General features: G+C 46.2%; 2 protein-coding genes across 2 annotated transcripts; both read left to right on the forward strand.

The window, feature by feature from the left end:
- Window positions 1–17: 17 nt before the first annotated feature.
- cnrip1a (cannabinoid receptor interacting protein 1a) lies at window positions 18–5,181 on the forward strand. The gene is made up of 3 exons (XM_086032947.1): window positions 18–241; window positions 2,046–2,190; window positions 2,805–5,181. Exons 1-3 carry the CDS (start codon window positions 63–65, stop codon window positions 2,967–2,969), a joined length of 489 nt encoding a protein of 162 aa, XP_085889073.1. The 5' UTR covers window positions 18–62; the 3' UTR covers window positions 2,970–5,181.
- Window positions 5,182–5,881: 700 nt separating this feature from the next.
- ppp3r1b (protein phosphatase 3 (formerly 2B), regulatory s1ubunit B, alpha isoform, b) lies at window positions 5,882–13,145 on the forward strand. The gene is made up of 6 exons (XM_086034133.1): window positions 5,882–6,152; window positions 7,897–7,936; window positions 9,162–9,338; window positions 9,421–9,480; window positions 10,882–11,066; window positions 12,050–13,145. The coding sequence occupies exons 1-6, from the start codon at window positions 6,150–6,152 to the stop codon at window positions 12,095–12,097; spliced, it is 513 nt and encodes a 170-aa protein (XP_085890259.1). The 5' UTR covers window positions 5,882–6,149; the 3' UTR covers window positions 12,098–13,145.
- The last annotated feature ends 206 nt before the right edge of the window (window positions 13,146–13,351 follow it).

Below are 13,351 nucleotides of genomic sequence, written 5' to 3' on the forward strand. Positions count from 1 at the left end.
ACCCCCCCCGCGGAGCCCCTCCCCCTCCCCCTCCCCTCCGCCCTCCGCCCTCCTCGGTGAAAATGGACGACGTCCCGGCGCTGGTTCACATCTCCATCTCGTTGTGGATCCAACCCAACGACGGCGACGTTTTCTTCAAGGTGGACGGAAGCCGGTTCGGGCAAACCCGAACCGTCAAGCTGCTCACGGGCTCCAAGTACAAAATCCAAGTCCTCGTCAAGCCCGGAACCGTCGAGGCCACGTAAGAAAAACCAACCAACCAATCAACCAAACAAACAAACAGGGAAGGAAGCAAGACGCAATGCGGTCGGTATCGAAACGTGCATTTGCATGAGGCTGGAAATTATGTCCGAAAACTGCCCATCAAATATACGCGGCGTCACGTGACCTCGAGACTGGACGACACGGGAGCGAGCGCGCGCATCTATGTACGCGCCTCATAGATGGCCATTGCGATATGATATTGCAGTGATACACAAGCTCACCCAAGCTTGAAGCGTCTCGGGGTCCATTCAAAGGCACCGCAGTCACCCACTTATATTGTTCATCATCAGAATGAACACATGTTATGAACATGACGTTGAATTGAATGGGCCTACGTTCCGTTTGCAACTTTCCTACTTTCTCATCATATCAACCAGAGCTATTTGATGGACCGTAAATGCCCTGGCGTGTGGGCAAGGAGAGGCCCCGCCGTCGTCGGCGATTGAAGCGGACAAACACACCAATACAAAACGAAGGCGCTCTCAAGGAGCGACTCACACGGACGCTCACGCGCTGGCCGGCCAATACGACTCCTGCTCCTCGGGTCGCTCGCGAGGCCACGCCCCTTCAAGGCACGCATTCAAACACACAGATACCGCGGCCGGAAGCAACCCGTTCCACATTTACACCCCAAAACGGGCATTGGATAAAATGCGTCCACATCCTTCCCGTTGCAAATTCCAAATGTTCTTCAGCTCATTCTCATCTTCTGACCTTCAACTTCAAATCACCCACAAAATTCCCACAATTTGTTCTTCAACAGTTCTTGACCAATTCAAACCTTTCCAAGTAGAAAAATGGCTTCCACACTCCCAATAATTCCCTTTTTTTTTTTTTGTCCATGGTAAAATATGGCACATTTTCCTACTTGAAATTCCAACATTATTCCCACCACAGGTCAACATTTCTAGACCGATTCAAACATTCCAACCACAAAATACTTTTCTCGTCCCCCAAGTTCCACATTTGGCAGTGAAATTCCAAATTTTCAAATTGCCCCACGTAGACATCTTCCACATCCTCTTCAATAGACTCATCCAAAGCATCCAAAAAGACCAAAAATGTGTTCCGCAATTGCGAAAGTTCCCACGTGGCCCAAATTGCAAAATCTTGCCACGTGTAAATTAACGTCTTTTAACCGCCTTTTCAGTTCACCCTCAGCATTGACACACAATCTGGACAAACCCGGTAGGGCTGGCCAAGGATTCATCACGATTAATCGCAAATACGGACTTTTACATAGTTTTACTTAAAAAGTTACTTGACGACTCTTTGGAGAAATCCAAAATAATTTGCACACTTTGCATAGCCAAATTCAAATACCATATTTGTTGTACATCTTTGGCGTATCGTTCAACTGTTGTATTTGACAGGAAAAGAATCGTATTCAAGGATCAAAGAAAGCTATTAGAACAGTCTTTGAATTGAAATATACTTTTTCCCACATTATTTCCTAGATTTTACTCACGTGACTAACGGTTCAAAGCGTGGTAAAAAATGTGGTTGAAAAAGGCGATGAATCGCGATGAATCTTTTGACAGCACTTTACACGTCATCAAACTCGACCTCTTTGTTGGCTACTCGTTTCTTTCTTGCTTACTTTCAAGCAAACAAGGTGGTGGTGTCGAATGAATTGCCTTTCATTTCCACGGAGACAAAAAAAAATGGGATCGCAGCCGCGACGTGAAGGGACGTCTTTGCGCTTTCAGCCGTCCGGCCGATGACGTCGCGGCGCAGAGGGACGACTGCTGACTCGAGTTCCCCTCGTGTGTTTGCGTCAGGAACATGAACATTGGCGGCGTGGTCTTCCCCCTGGAGGAGCAGTCGCGAGACGCCGATCACGTTGTCTATCACGGACGCTACGACACCGAGGGCGTCCCGCACACCAAAAGCGGCGACCGGCAGCCCGTGCAAGTTAGCATACAGGTCAGCCCGCCGACCGCTCGTCGTGCACACGGTGCGGCGTCCGCGCCAGTTCGACTGCAACGATCGTTGGGCCACATTCCCAAGTCATGTCAAGCGAGTTCAAAAAATGAAATCATCATCAACGAGATGAAATCATTTTGTTCACCCAATGAAATTAAAAAGGTGGGTGCTTTGAAAAAAAAATTGAAAACAAACGGAAACTACATCTTACGTTTCGGAAACGAAGCCTAACTATAATTTGAGTGAAAATATCCTTCGTTTTCACGAGGCTGTTTTTGAAATGTATTTATTTTGACATTGCCGCACGGGCCGACAGAAGCAGGAAGGCCAAACAGCTGTTCGGGAATTGTACTTGACTTTATTACACAATGCTTTTGTGACCCTTTTTTTAAATTTCTGGATTTATTTATTTTGATGTGGCACTCAACGCACACCCCATGTATGAGTAGAGAAGTAAAACTAGCACCGAAAGGCATAAAAAGGCCATTCAAAAGGGAGCCTTTTGCGGCAGCAAATGGAAAGAAAGCAGCTGAAGCAAAGTGAATTTCCCAAAGAAAGGTGCAAAGCGGCTCAAGCGTTTGTTGTGGTTGTGGCTGTGTTTGCTGTGCTTGCAGTTTGAGCGCGCGGGCACCTTCGAGACGGTTTGGCAGGCCAAGTACTACAACTACTACAAGCGCGAGCACTGCCACTTTGGCAACAAGTTCAGCAGCATCGAGTACGAGTGCAAGCCCAACGAGACGCGCACCCTCATGTGGATCAACAAGGAGGCCTTCAACTGAGCGCCGCCGCCGCCGCCGCCGCCTTTCACCTTCCGTCGTCCGCTTGCGTTTGTGTCGCCCGGCCCGGCGGAAGCATGCTGGGAAACCGCGCCGGGAAACCACGCCAAGCCACGAATTGTGGCTCCCCGACATCGTTTGCCGCCTATTGCTTTGCTTTGATGTGTTGTCCTTGATTTCAACCAAAAAAAAAAGCAACCGCTCGAACAATTGTACATAACATATTTCCTCTGATGGCGTTGCAAAGCGTTGATTCAACAGTACCAACTTGTTTGTGTCATGTAAGTTGAAGTTGTCTGTGAAGAAAGCAGAGCATGACTCATGCCGCAGTTCCACATCCGCAATTGTGCCTCAAGAGAGCAGCTGGAACCAGGTGGGGTGGGTGGGGGGGGGCGGTGTTCAGTGCCCACCCACGGACACGCTCTGCCCACCCAAGGAAAACTGGATGTAGTTCTAAATATTTTTCCACCTGCGTGTCCATACTGTTCAGTTATGGACGTCTTCTTTTTTGCTACATTCACCCCCCGCCCCCCAGGTAATACGAATGCCCACCCACACCTGGCATCCTGGTAACACCATTGGCTGGAACTAACTGCGGTTGTCCGTTTGAAGACTTTGGCTCGATGTTTTTGTCGGCGGGCGCAAGCATTCCTATCTGTCGTTTCCTTTCTTGCGGCGGTTTGTTTGAGCGCGACGCCTTCCTATCATTGTCATTGCAAAGCCTTCCTCTCTCTGATGTATTTTCTTCCCCTAATCCTGTAGTGACCAGTCGCCACCCTTATGTGAATAAAAAAGAGAGGCCACGACAGAGTCCGTCTTGGGAGCTTTGCAATCTTTGTCCGTTCTCCTCGCCGGGGAAAAAAAAAAAAAAAAAGAGTTCAACTCCCTTTGGTCTTCCTTGTGTGGCGTTTGATGAAATGTTCAAGGTCGACTAAACCTGACAACGACCGAAACAAAACGCAGACTCATTTGTTCTTCTGTTCTTGAATGGATGCAAAAGTCGGGAACTATTACGACGCCCAAACGTTCTTTAGCTATCCAAAGTAGGGAGGGACCGATATTTGGCTTTTTGAGGAATATCGGCATCGGCCTTTTTTTAAAACTCTGCTGGCCGATCGTAAATCCATTTAAAACTTTGGAAATCAAAACAAAAATATGTGAAAGTTGAACATTTTTGTCATTTTGACATTTTCATTTACTGTAGAAAACTACATGGAGCTATTGTTGAAGTTTTCCTTGATCCATTTTAAGACATGCTGACAAGCCCGGGTGCTCCCTCAACTTTTTGTTAGAATTTTAGAACAGAAACATTTCTTGAAGAAAAAAAAAAAAAAAATCAACATTATGCAAACCTGAAACATGGTTCAATAAACATGCTTAAAGATGTTGCAACAAAGTTAAGAGTAAAATTTTCTTTCGATTTCGATGCCAATATTTTCCTTTTCACTGAAAATGAATATCGGCTCCAAATATTGGTTATCGGCTTCCTGTGAAAAGCGTTTCCAAAAAAACCCGGCGTGGCCGAGCCCAGTGCGTCCGCCGGCACAAGCAAGTCAACAGTTGAAGCGCGAGCGTTTGGAAATGGCGCTCGAGCCGCGCTCGACTGGTGACCAAACGTCTGCTTTATAAGCGGGAAATACGTTGGGCATTATTCCAGTCTGTCGGTCCGTCATCGTGTTTTTACCGCGCTTCTGTCACGGCTAAATGGCAGTGGGTCACCGCCATTTAAGGAGCGTCAGTAAAAAACTGCAAGGGTAACAGCACATCATTGCCAAAACGGTTTGGAGCGCTTGACAGCAACAATATGGACATTGTTCTACGATTGCAGCTCCGCCTACCCAGAGTGTCTCTTGTCTTTGCTTTTCGAGGGTTCGAGTGATGGCTGAAAATCGCTTCCGTCGGCGTTTCAAAGTTTCCCTCAGACGTCAGTCCTCCGGCCAAACGGGATTCCGCCCGTCTGTCGCTGACGGACCTTCCGTCGTTAGCGACGGACGGCCCCCCAACTGTGAAGATCTTTTTAGTTGAAAACGGCTAACGTTAACCAGCGTCACGTTGTAGCCAAACTTATCTGGTGGGTTACCGCCTGTTGGCGCAGTCAATCCTTGTTGTGGAAACCGGGGGCAAGTTGCCATGACTACCATTCTTCTTCTTTTTCATCTTCAAAATAGAAGACAAAGAACAAGAACTTCTGTGTGAAATAAAAGAATTTATGGCGCTGGTATTTATTCTTCATTTTGCGTTTTAATTGTAAGGTAAATGTATCACGTGTGACAAGTTTATACAAGGGTGGAAACTATGTGTGTGGGGGCAGGGGGTTTGTAATGGCTTAATAGAGGCGTAAATTTAAAAAAAACTCGGCCTCTACTTCATGGAAATTGACCGATCATGAGGAGTTGTGGAACATAATATTACCCGCTAAAAATGAGGGACAACTCCATTTTTTTGAACAAGTCTAGTTACAGTAGTCCCTCGCCACTTTGCAATTGGAGTTTGACGGCCTCAGTGTATCGCGGGTTTTCAAAAAGTATCCATCAAACAACAAAAAAGGAAAAAAAATGTTGTGGAAAGACGCGTTGATTCAAAGAAATAGTTGACTCGGAGGCTTTGTACATACCCGCGGGCACTCATACAAGGTGCGCGATCGGTTGCCAGCGCCAGATCGACCAATGAGAGCGCGAGTGGAGCTGACTGGCTTGCACATCATGGCGGCCTCACCCGGCGCCTTCCCTTGTTGGTTCTCGCCAGCCAGTCTCGTCCACGCTAATAAACAAACGAGCCGGCGTTTTTGAACAACCCTAACCCTTCGCAACAGCCTAATAGAGGCCTAAATCCCCCCCTTCCCCAAATAAAAAACGCGAAATAATAATAATAAAAATAAATGTCAACCTCTGCTTCGCGTTTTTTTTGTTTTGTTTTTTAGCTTTCGCGCGGGGTTCAGGGCCCCCCATTCACCGCGATAAACGAGGGATTACGGCAGTGATTGGACGGAGGCATCTGTCCCTCCCCCACCGAATCGAGAAGCTCGGAGCGCCTAGGCCCCGCCCCCTGCCGCAGTGCCGCTGGTGCTCGTCGCTCTCGCCAGTCCCTGTTAGCCCCGCTAGCTCGCTCTTAGCCGCGTTAGCTCGAGCCACCCGATCGTCGGCCCTCGCAGACCTCCGCCAAGCACTCCGCTCGACAGGCAACATGGTGAGACTCAAAGACGCCTCATCTCGCCTCGCCCCGCCGCGTTCGGTTGGAGGGAGCTTGGCCGCATTTGCAGGCTAACGTTAGCCGCCGTTAGCTCGCCATCCAAATAACATCGATGGGCCTTCGACGTCGGCGCTCGTGACGACGCGACGGCGGCCCGGCAAAAGTGTTTGATGATTTTATTTATTTGTGTATTTATTTATCTAAAGGGGCATATTTCTGACATGAACGTTCGAATGTACTTGTAAACGCTCGATGTGCCTTGAATCCGCGTTGGCTATGCTCTTGTTGTTGATGCTACAAGCTTAGCTCGGGTAGCAACGGCAAGCGGAAGTGGGCTGCGTCGGTGTAGCGGCGCTACCAAAATAAAAGAGGGTGGAACATGTGTGGGCGAAGACAAACGTTGTGAATTGGACACGAGTGATAAATCACAAAACTATCAATGAATATTAATATTGGTGTCAGCAAATAATATAAATCTGTGAACCATCACCATGCCAACATTCATTCCTTTCAAAACCCTTTTTTTCACTTTTTATCTATTTGTTTATATACCAAACACGCCATTAACTCCTTTACCCAAGAAGTAAACAAAGGAGAATTATACTTTGTGTATTTCAACTAATCAACAAGAATAGCCCTGCTGGCTAAATGCCAACAACGCCATTGACATGATCACAATTAGTATCAATAGTTGCAGTTTTAGAATGGATATTTGAACACAAACGGTGGAGCAACACACGCAGACAGTATTGCAATACTCACAGGCATATATTCTTCATCCTCTCTAGGTAAAAAAATAAAATAAACAATTGGTATCGTTATGTTGTATCATTATTCTAAAACACTATTGTGGCTTACTGGATCACATGAGTTGTAGTGGTCTCTTTGTTTGAAGTGAGCCAGAAGGAACAGCACAATGATTTGGACTGGTACATGTAATCAAGATGCACAAGCTGTTTGAGTCGTTCCATTTTATTCACTTGCATTTTATTCACTTACAGTATTAGACTTACATTATTAGCATATGTTTTTGTTTTTTTTAATAAAATACAATATTATGGGTGTTATTTTATTTATTAACATTCACTGCCATTGACATATTGATGTGTCTTTTTACAGTCCAGCCATTCAATCCCAGGAATTTATTTAGATATATTTTTTTCAAACGTAAGGATAAAAGAGGGTCTGAAAATGTTTGTCAGTGAATGAGTTAAAAAAACAAACACATTACACATTTTTTGTGGGAGGCTGGAGTGGATTTTTGGCATTTGTGTTCATTTTGACGGGGAATAATGATTTGAGATACATGTGTTTTGAGTAGGGCACAACCGATGTGGATTTTTTTTTGGTATGAGCTGCACACAGAGCATTTGACTGTTTTTCAGTATTTTGTCTTTGACTGTTTAGCTTTGAAATCAAGAGGAAAAATTGGCAAATTTGACCCCGTTTTTGGACGCACAATCAGTGAAAACAATCAGCTGATTTTCAAAGAGCTAATATCGTCCGATTAAGCGGTCAGGCCCGACTAAACGCGGCGATCAAATTGTCACGACTTACTGTGCTTTTGTCAACTAGCTCCTTTCTGTTGGCAGCCATTTTGTTAGTGGAAGCAGTGCACAAGAGCGCGGATGTGCTTTCAACAACGGGAGCTGAAAAAAAAAAAATGTCCTGGGCAATAAACGGTGATTAAGGGACAATATAAATGAGTGAACAATGTGATTTTTGTTGTTTTATTTTCCAGGGGAACGAAGCCAGTTACGCTCTGGACATGTGCTCGCACTGTAAGTATGACATCATCACCACCGTCGTCCGCAGCAGTGGCAAACGCCGATGCATTGTTAGCGCTCGTTAAAGCGGGGAAGTCAACCCCTCAAAAATCTTTCCAAAAATATAGGTTGTATAAACCACCTCTAGTTTACACACGGCATTCTGATTATTATTGTCTCTGTGAAATATGAGTTAAACAGGAAAATCCAGCCGTTTTTGTCCATCACAGGGGGCGGCCATTTTGTCACTTCTGTTGGTTGAAAATGACATCACAGTTGCCCAGGGCTCAGCTAACAACTAATCACGGCTCACCTCTTTTCCAAAGTGGATTAATATGTGGATTGTTGTTGTTCAGCTATCTGATCAAAAAAAAACCCAACATTCTTTAATCTTTCAAATTGTCAAACAAAAATTGTAAGTGGTTTGGTCCGTAGCAGCCATCACAAATGATAATTACTGATTTCTTAAGTCAAAGCAGAAGTTTGCCAAGGTCTTACTTTGAAAAAAACACAAAGATATATTTGCTTTCATGGGCGACTACCGAAATTGGGGAACGTTTACTGTCGAGAGGCTGACCTTCCTGCCAAGGGTTTGCGCAGCTTCCAAGTCCAACGAGGTAGCTAAACAATTAATCGATGATCAAAATAGTTGTCCCTTCATTTGATCGCCAATTAATTGTTGGCTGCGTTTCTTTCTATTGATTTCATGGTTTTCCAGTAAACATTTATACATATCAGGGACTGCGCGATGTGTTGTTGTAATGCAGAATCCCAGCCTGGCGGGGGCGCCAAAAGATATGTCCTCGTCAGACATTAGTTTCCTTCAGTCAACAGATTTCAATTTTCTTTTTTTTTTTTAAATGAGGTTTGCACAAAAACAACAGTTTTGATTGGTTTTTGGGGAGGAAAAAAGAAGAAGAAAAAAAGACACATCCGCTATTTATGAAAACATCTGCAACGGACCAAATTTGGACACGGGAGGTTTTGTGAAAGGCCGGGCGGGCCGGATTAAAAGAAGGAAGCCAAACAGGAAGTGTCTGTCGTTGGATTAGCCCCCCCTCCCCTCGGGGGAGATTAGCGCTGGCGCTGAGTCAGCTTTATCGGGGCGCCATGGCCGGAGCCCGCCACGATCGGGGTGAGTTTTTGGGGAGCGGGCGCGGTCCCGAGCGACCAGCGCCGACTCGTCTCGCCCGCCGTCTGTCTCACGTGTGTCGGTTTGTGTTTTTTGCGGCTCGCTCAGTCGACGCGGACGAGATCAAGCGTCTGGGCAAGCGCTTCAAGAAACTGGACCTGGACAACTCGGGCTCTCTGAGCGTGGAGGAGTTCATGTCGCTGCCCGAGTTGCAGCAGAACCCTCTGGTGCAGCGCGTCATCGACATCTTTGACACCGACGGCAACGGAGAGGTGGACTTCAAAGGTAAGGCGTGAAGCCATAATCGGCGCCGTCGTCGTCTTCCGCTCCCGATGTTTCATTTTCTTCTTCTTCTGTTTTTGTTCAGAATTCATTGAGGGCGTCTCTCAGTTCAGCGTCAAAGGAGACAAAGAGCAAAAGTTGCGATGTAAGTCGAGTCCAGAAATCGTGATTGCGTGATGACCTCTCCCCGTTGACAATGAAAATTAGGGATGGACCGATCATCGGCTGGGCCGATATTTGGCTTTTTGACGATTATCGGCATCGGCCTTTTTTAAATCTCCGCTGGCCGATAAGAAATCAATTTAAAACTGTGGAAATCAAAACGTTGACCATTCTTGTTATTTTTAAATTTTGGAGGACTTCATTTACTGTCGAAAACTACATGGAGCTATTGTTGAAGTTTTCATGTAATTTTTTAAGACACGCTGACAACACTGGGTGCTCCCTGAACCTTTTGTTGTTGTTCAATAAATATGCTTAAAGACACTGCAACAAAGTTAAGAGCAAATTTTTCTTAGGATTTTGATGCCAATATTTTCCTTTGTACTGAAAATGAATATCGGCGATCGGCCCCCTCGACTACTAATAATCGATATCGGCCCTGACAAAAAGCATATCGGTCTGTCTCTAATGAAAATGTCAACGAATGAATCAGAAATGAGTAGCGAGTCAATCTATCCCCCGAAATGAACATCCAACGCCGGCTCTGCTTTTGTAAACTTGCTTCCTGTCCATCGGCAGCCTTGTTATGTTGTAAGAAGCGCACGTCAGCGACAATCAATATTGAATTTTAATTCAACTGCCGTGGTTAAGTTGCTTTGTAGGAAAGACAAAGCAAACCAAAGCAAGATGTCCAAAGTTATTTCCCTTCATTGGCTGCTTTTCACTCCCTCCCAGCCTAAGAACTGGTTGGCTTATTTTCAAATTGGAGGGAAAATTGGCCAATGTCTTTATTTGATGAACTCTTGAGCACATTCCAAAACGAGACCTTGGATATTGATGACATGATGATTTTGGGGGGAAATATGCCACGTCCAACAGTTTGAGCATTTGAGCGACTGTGGACTTCCTTTTCTTGACGGTCGGCCTGTCGCTTGCGCAACTTTTTAGTAGGGCCACACCAAGATGGATTTTGCTTCTAAGGCTGACTCCGAACTTCGATAACCGATTAATGTAGAAATAAATAAATGAACTTATTTTTTGCTCACTTAACACTTCCAACACTCAAGATATACATTACGGGCAGAATATTGGACTGTTTTACAAGACTTTATCCGTAATCATATTTAGCCACTTTTTTTTTTTTTTTTTTTTTTGCGTGTCATTTGAACGCCATTCTTTGTCTTATGTGTTAAAAGAAAAAGAAAAAAAAAAGGAGCGCTTGTTGCCTATTTGAAAAGAGCTATTAACAGCGGGCGCCCGATCAATCGATCGAGCCTGACTTTTTCGAATGGATTACCCTGTGGACTTTTCCATCGTGGCGTTTGGGGTTGCGCGCGCTAATTGCGATGCATCGGCGTTGCCGGCTCTGCCTTTTGTCTTGCAGTCGCCTTCCGCATCTACGACATGGACAAAGACGGCTACATCTCCAACGGCGAGCTGTTCCAGGTTCTGAAGATGATGGTGGGCAATAACCTGAAGGACACGCAGCTGCAGCAGATCGTCGACAAAACCATCATCAACGCCGACAAGGACGGCGACGGAAGGATATCCTTCGAGGAGTTCTGCGCGGTCAGTCCGCCCGTCTGCGTTACCTACAACAGTGCGGGATACGTTCCGGGACCGCCCGCGATCGGCCAAACGATTTTAAAATGAGAGCAATAGACAGCTCATCATGGGTGGGGGTTTATGTCCAGACCACCTCAGCAATAAGTGAAATCTGCGATCTAGAAATCCTGGACTGGAATAAAGGGACGGCACATGTTTTTTTGAGCAGGGGTCAGCAACCTTGAACACTCAAAAGAGCCATTTCGACCCGGTTCGTCCACGGAAAAGAAAACCCTGAGAGCCGCAGGCACTTTTTGACATGAACCTCCCAAAAAAAAAAAAAAACCGTTGTCCTACTACATGCTGTCGCCTGCACTCCCGGAAGTCATTTCGTTCACGGCCGCTTGAATGCTTGCTGCTAAGCTAGCTTGCCCTGAAGCTGCACGGTCCTTATTTATACTATAAGTCCGTGCAAAGCAGCAACCAGCTGCGTGCTGCGCATCATCTCCTACGTTGTTGCGTTTTCACCGCGCAGGCGAACCAGGGCTCGCTAAGTGAAATGCAGAGTCGAGAATAGCAAAATAAGCGCTTAGGCGTACAGTGGACTTTTTACTGAAGCCGAGTTGGTACTGCGTCAGGGTGGACTTCTGAACACAAATGTTGGATTACAATCAGCACGTATCGAGACCAAAAATTACATTCGCAATTTCGCACACGCCCGAAGACCGGCCGGAACTCGCCAACGGCTTAAATAACCCACTCGCAAATATTCTCGTTGAGATTTGTACACTCAGCATTACTGTTAGGACCAAAAGATTCAAATAATACCACGATGTGCATTTCAAGCCATACCGCTAAGCCCTCGGTCTCGGTCATATCGTTTTTTTTTTTTTTTTTTACCAATTTTGTAATAGCGGAATGTAATAATCGTAATGACGTGACTGTGTGTGTGTGTGTGTGTGTGTGTGTGTGTGTGTGTGTGTGTGTGTGCGCGCGCCCCCCCGCAGGTGGTGGGCGGCCTGGACATTCACAAAAAGATGGTGGTGGACGTGTGACGGGCTCGCGGCCGGTCGACGCCGTGCCGTCCGCAGCCCCTCGCCCCCTTCCTCTCCCGTCCAAAGCCAAACTCTCGCGGCGATCGCTCCAACAGGAAGCGGCACTTCCCCGAGCGCTCGCAAGGCGTTTTTGTTGTTGTTTTGTTTTTGCCGAGCGACCGCAATTTGGCGGCGCGTTTGTTTGCGTGTGCGTGCGTGTTTTTATTTATTCTGCCGTGTACAGGAAGCGAGAGCGTGCCAACAGGAAGCGTGTGCGTGCTCGTGATTGGACGTCGGCGTTGACGGTTAGCCTGAGGCGTTCATTAGCATGTTAGCACGCGCTCGCACCACACCAGGAAGTAAGTGGCCACTTTGATGTTTTATTTTTTCTTCTTCTTCTTCTTCTGCCGAGCGGCTACCGAACATTTTCTACAAAGTGGAGTTTGCTTTGTGGCATTTTTTTTTTCTCTTCTTCTTCTGTAGTGCACGTGTGCATGCCGCGCAGCTCAACAGCGCCGCCTGCTGCTCGCATGTCAATCAAACAGTCTTTCAGGTTTACACACTCGGGCCCGCTTCATAAACCTCACGATTGTTTTGTTTTGGCTGACGCAGGCCCTCGCTTGATAAACATCCAAGCACACAAGTAGAGAAAGTTAAAAAAAAAAAAAGAAAAAAAAAGTGTCATTTTCAACAAAAGTCTTATTGTGTGCACTTTGGTGGTCACGTGACCTGGGTGCACGTTGCATGCGTGACGTTTGCATGCATGTGTGTGTGTGTATTTGTTTTGCACGCGTGTGCGGTTTATGCGGCATCAGGCCCCGCCCGCTCTGGCGTGATCGGATGACACGAGCCCCGTGGCCGGCCGGCCGGCCGTCTCCACTAGAAACAGACGACGCGTTTTCAAAGTCAAGTCAAAGGAAAACACTGGCAGCGGTCAGGCCGTCGTCGGCTCATTTCACGCAAGGTCCTGCGACTGTGGTGTTTACATGTGAATACTAATATGAATAGTGATGAATATGAACATTTCAAACACACCGTGTTGCCAATTAAAAGTTGATGTAGAAAACGACGATGCTCTCTCTTTCTCTTTCTGTTCGTTTGCCGTGATGTGACTTGGCAATTTGCAGCCTGGGACAAGAAAAGTCCCGCAAAACTTCTAAATATTCAGCATCATCTGTCTGATTTCGTCTGCCGTTATTGGCTCTTTCAGTCATTTTTTAAACACGTTACAAGACAAACATATTAAAGGGATGACATTGAAACGCATTTTTTTAT

Source organism: Filicampus tigris, chromosome 6, assembly GCF_054856515.1.
Source record: "Filicampus tigris isolate MCC_2025a chromosome 6, RoL_Ftig_1.0, whole genome shotgun sequence".
In the NCBI taxonomy this organism is placed as follows: Eukaryota; Metazoa; Chordata; class Actinopteri; order Syngnathiformes; family Syngnathidae; genus Filicampus; species Filicampus tigris.

Excerpts from the sequence above, each read along its gene's own strand:
- cnrip1a (XM_086032947.1), top strand. The coding sequence starts at position 63 with ATGGACGACGTCCCGGCGCTGGTTCACATCTCCATCTCGTTGTGGATC. Across the intron at positions 242-2,045 it reads CCCGGAACCGTCGAGGCCAC|GAACATGAACATTGGCGGCG; the intron begins GTAAGAAAAACC and ends TGTTTGCGTCAG. Across the intron at positions 2,191-2,804 it reads CCGTGCAAGTTAGCATACAG|TTTGAGCGCGCGGGCACCTT; the intron begins GTCAGCCCGCCG and ends CTGTGCTTGCAG.
- ppp3r1b (XM_086034133.1), top strand. Across the intron at positions 9,339-9,420 it reads CGGAGAGGTGGACTTCAAAG|AATTCATTGAGGGCGTCTCT; the intron begins GTAAGGCGTGAA and ends GTTTTTGTTCAG. Across the intron at positions 11,067-12,049 it reads CCTTCGAGGAGTTCTGCGCG|GTGGTGGGCGGCCTGGACAT; the intron begins GTCAGTCCGCCC and ends GCCCCCCCGCAG.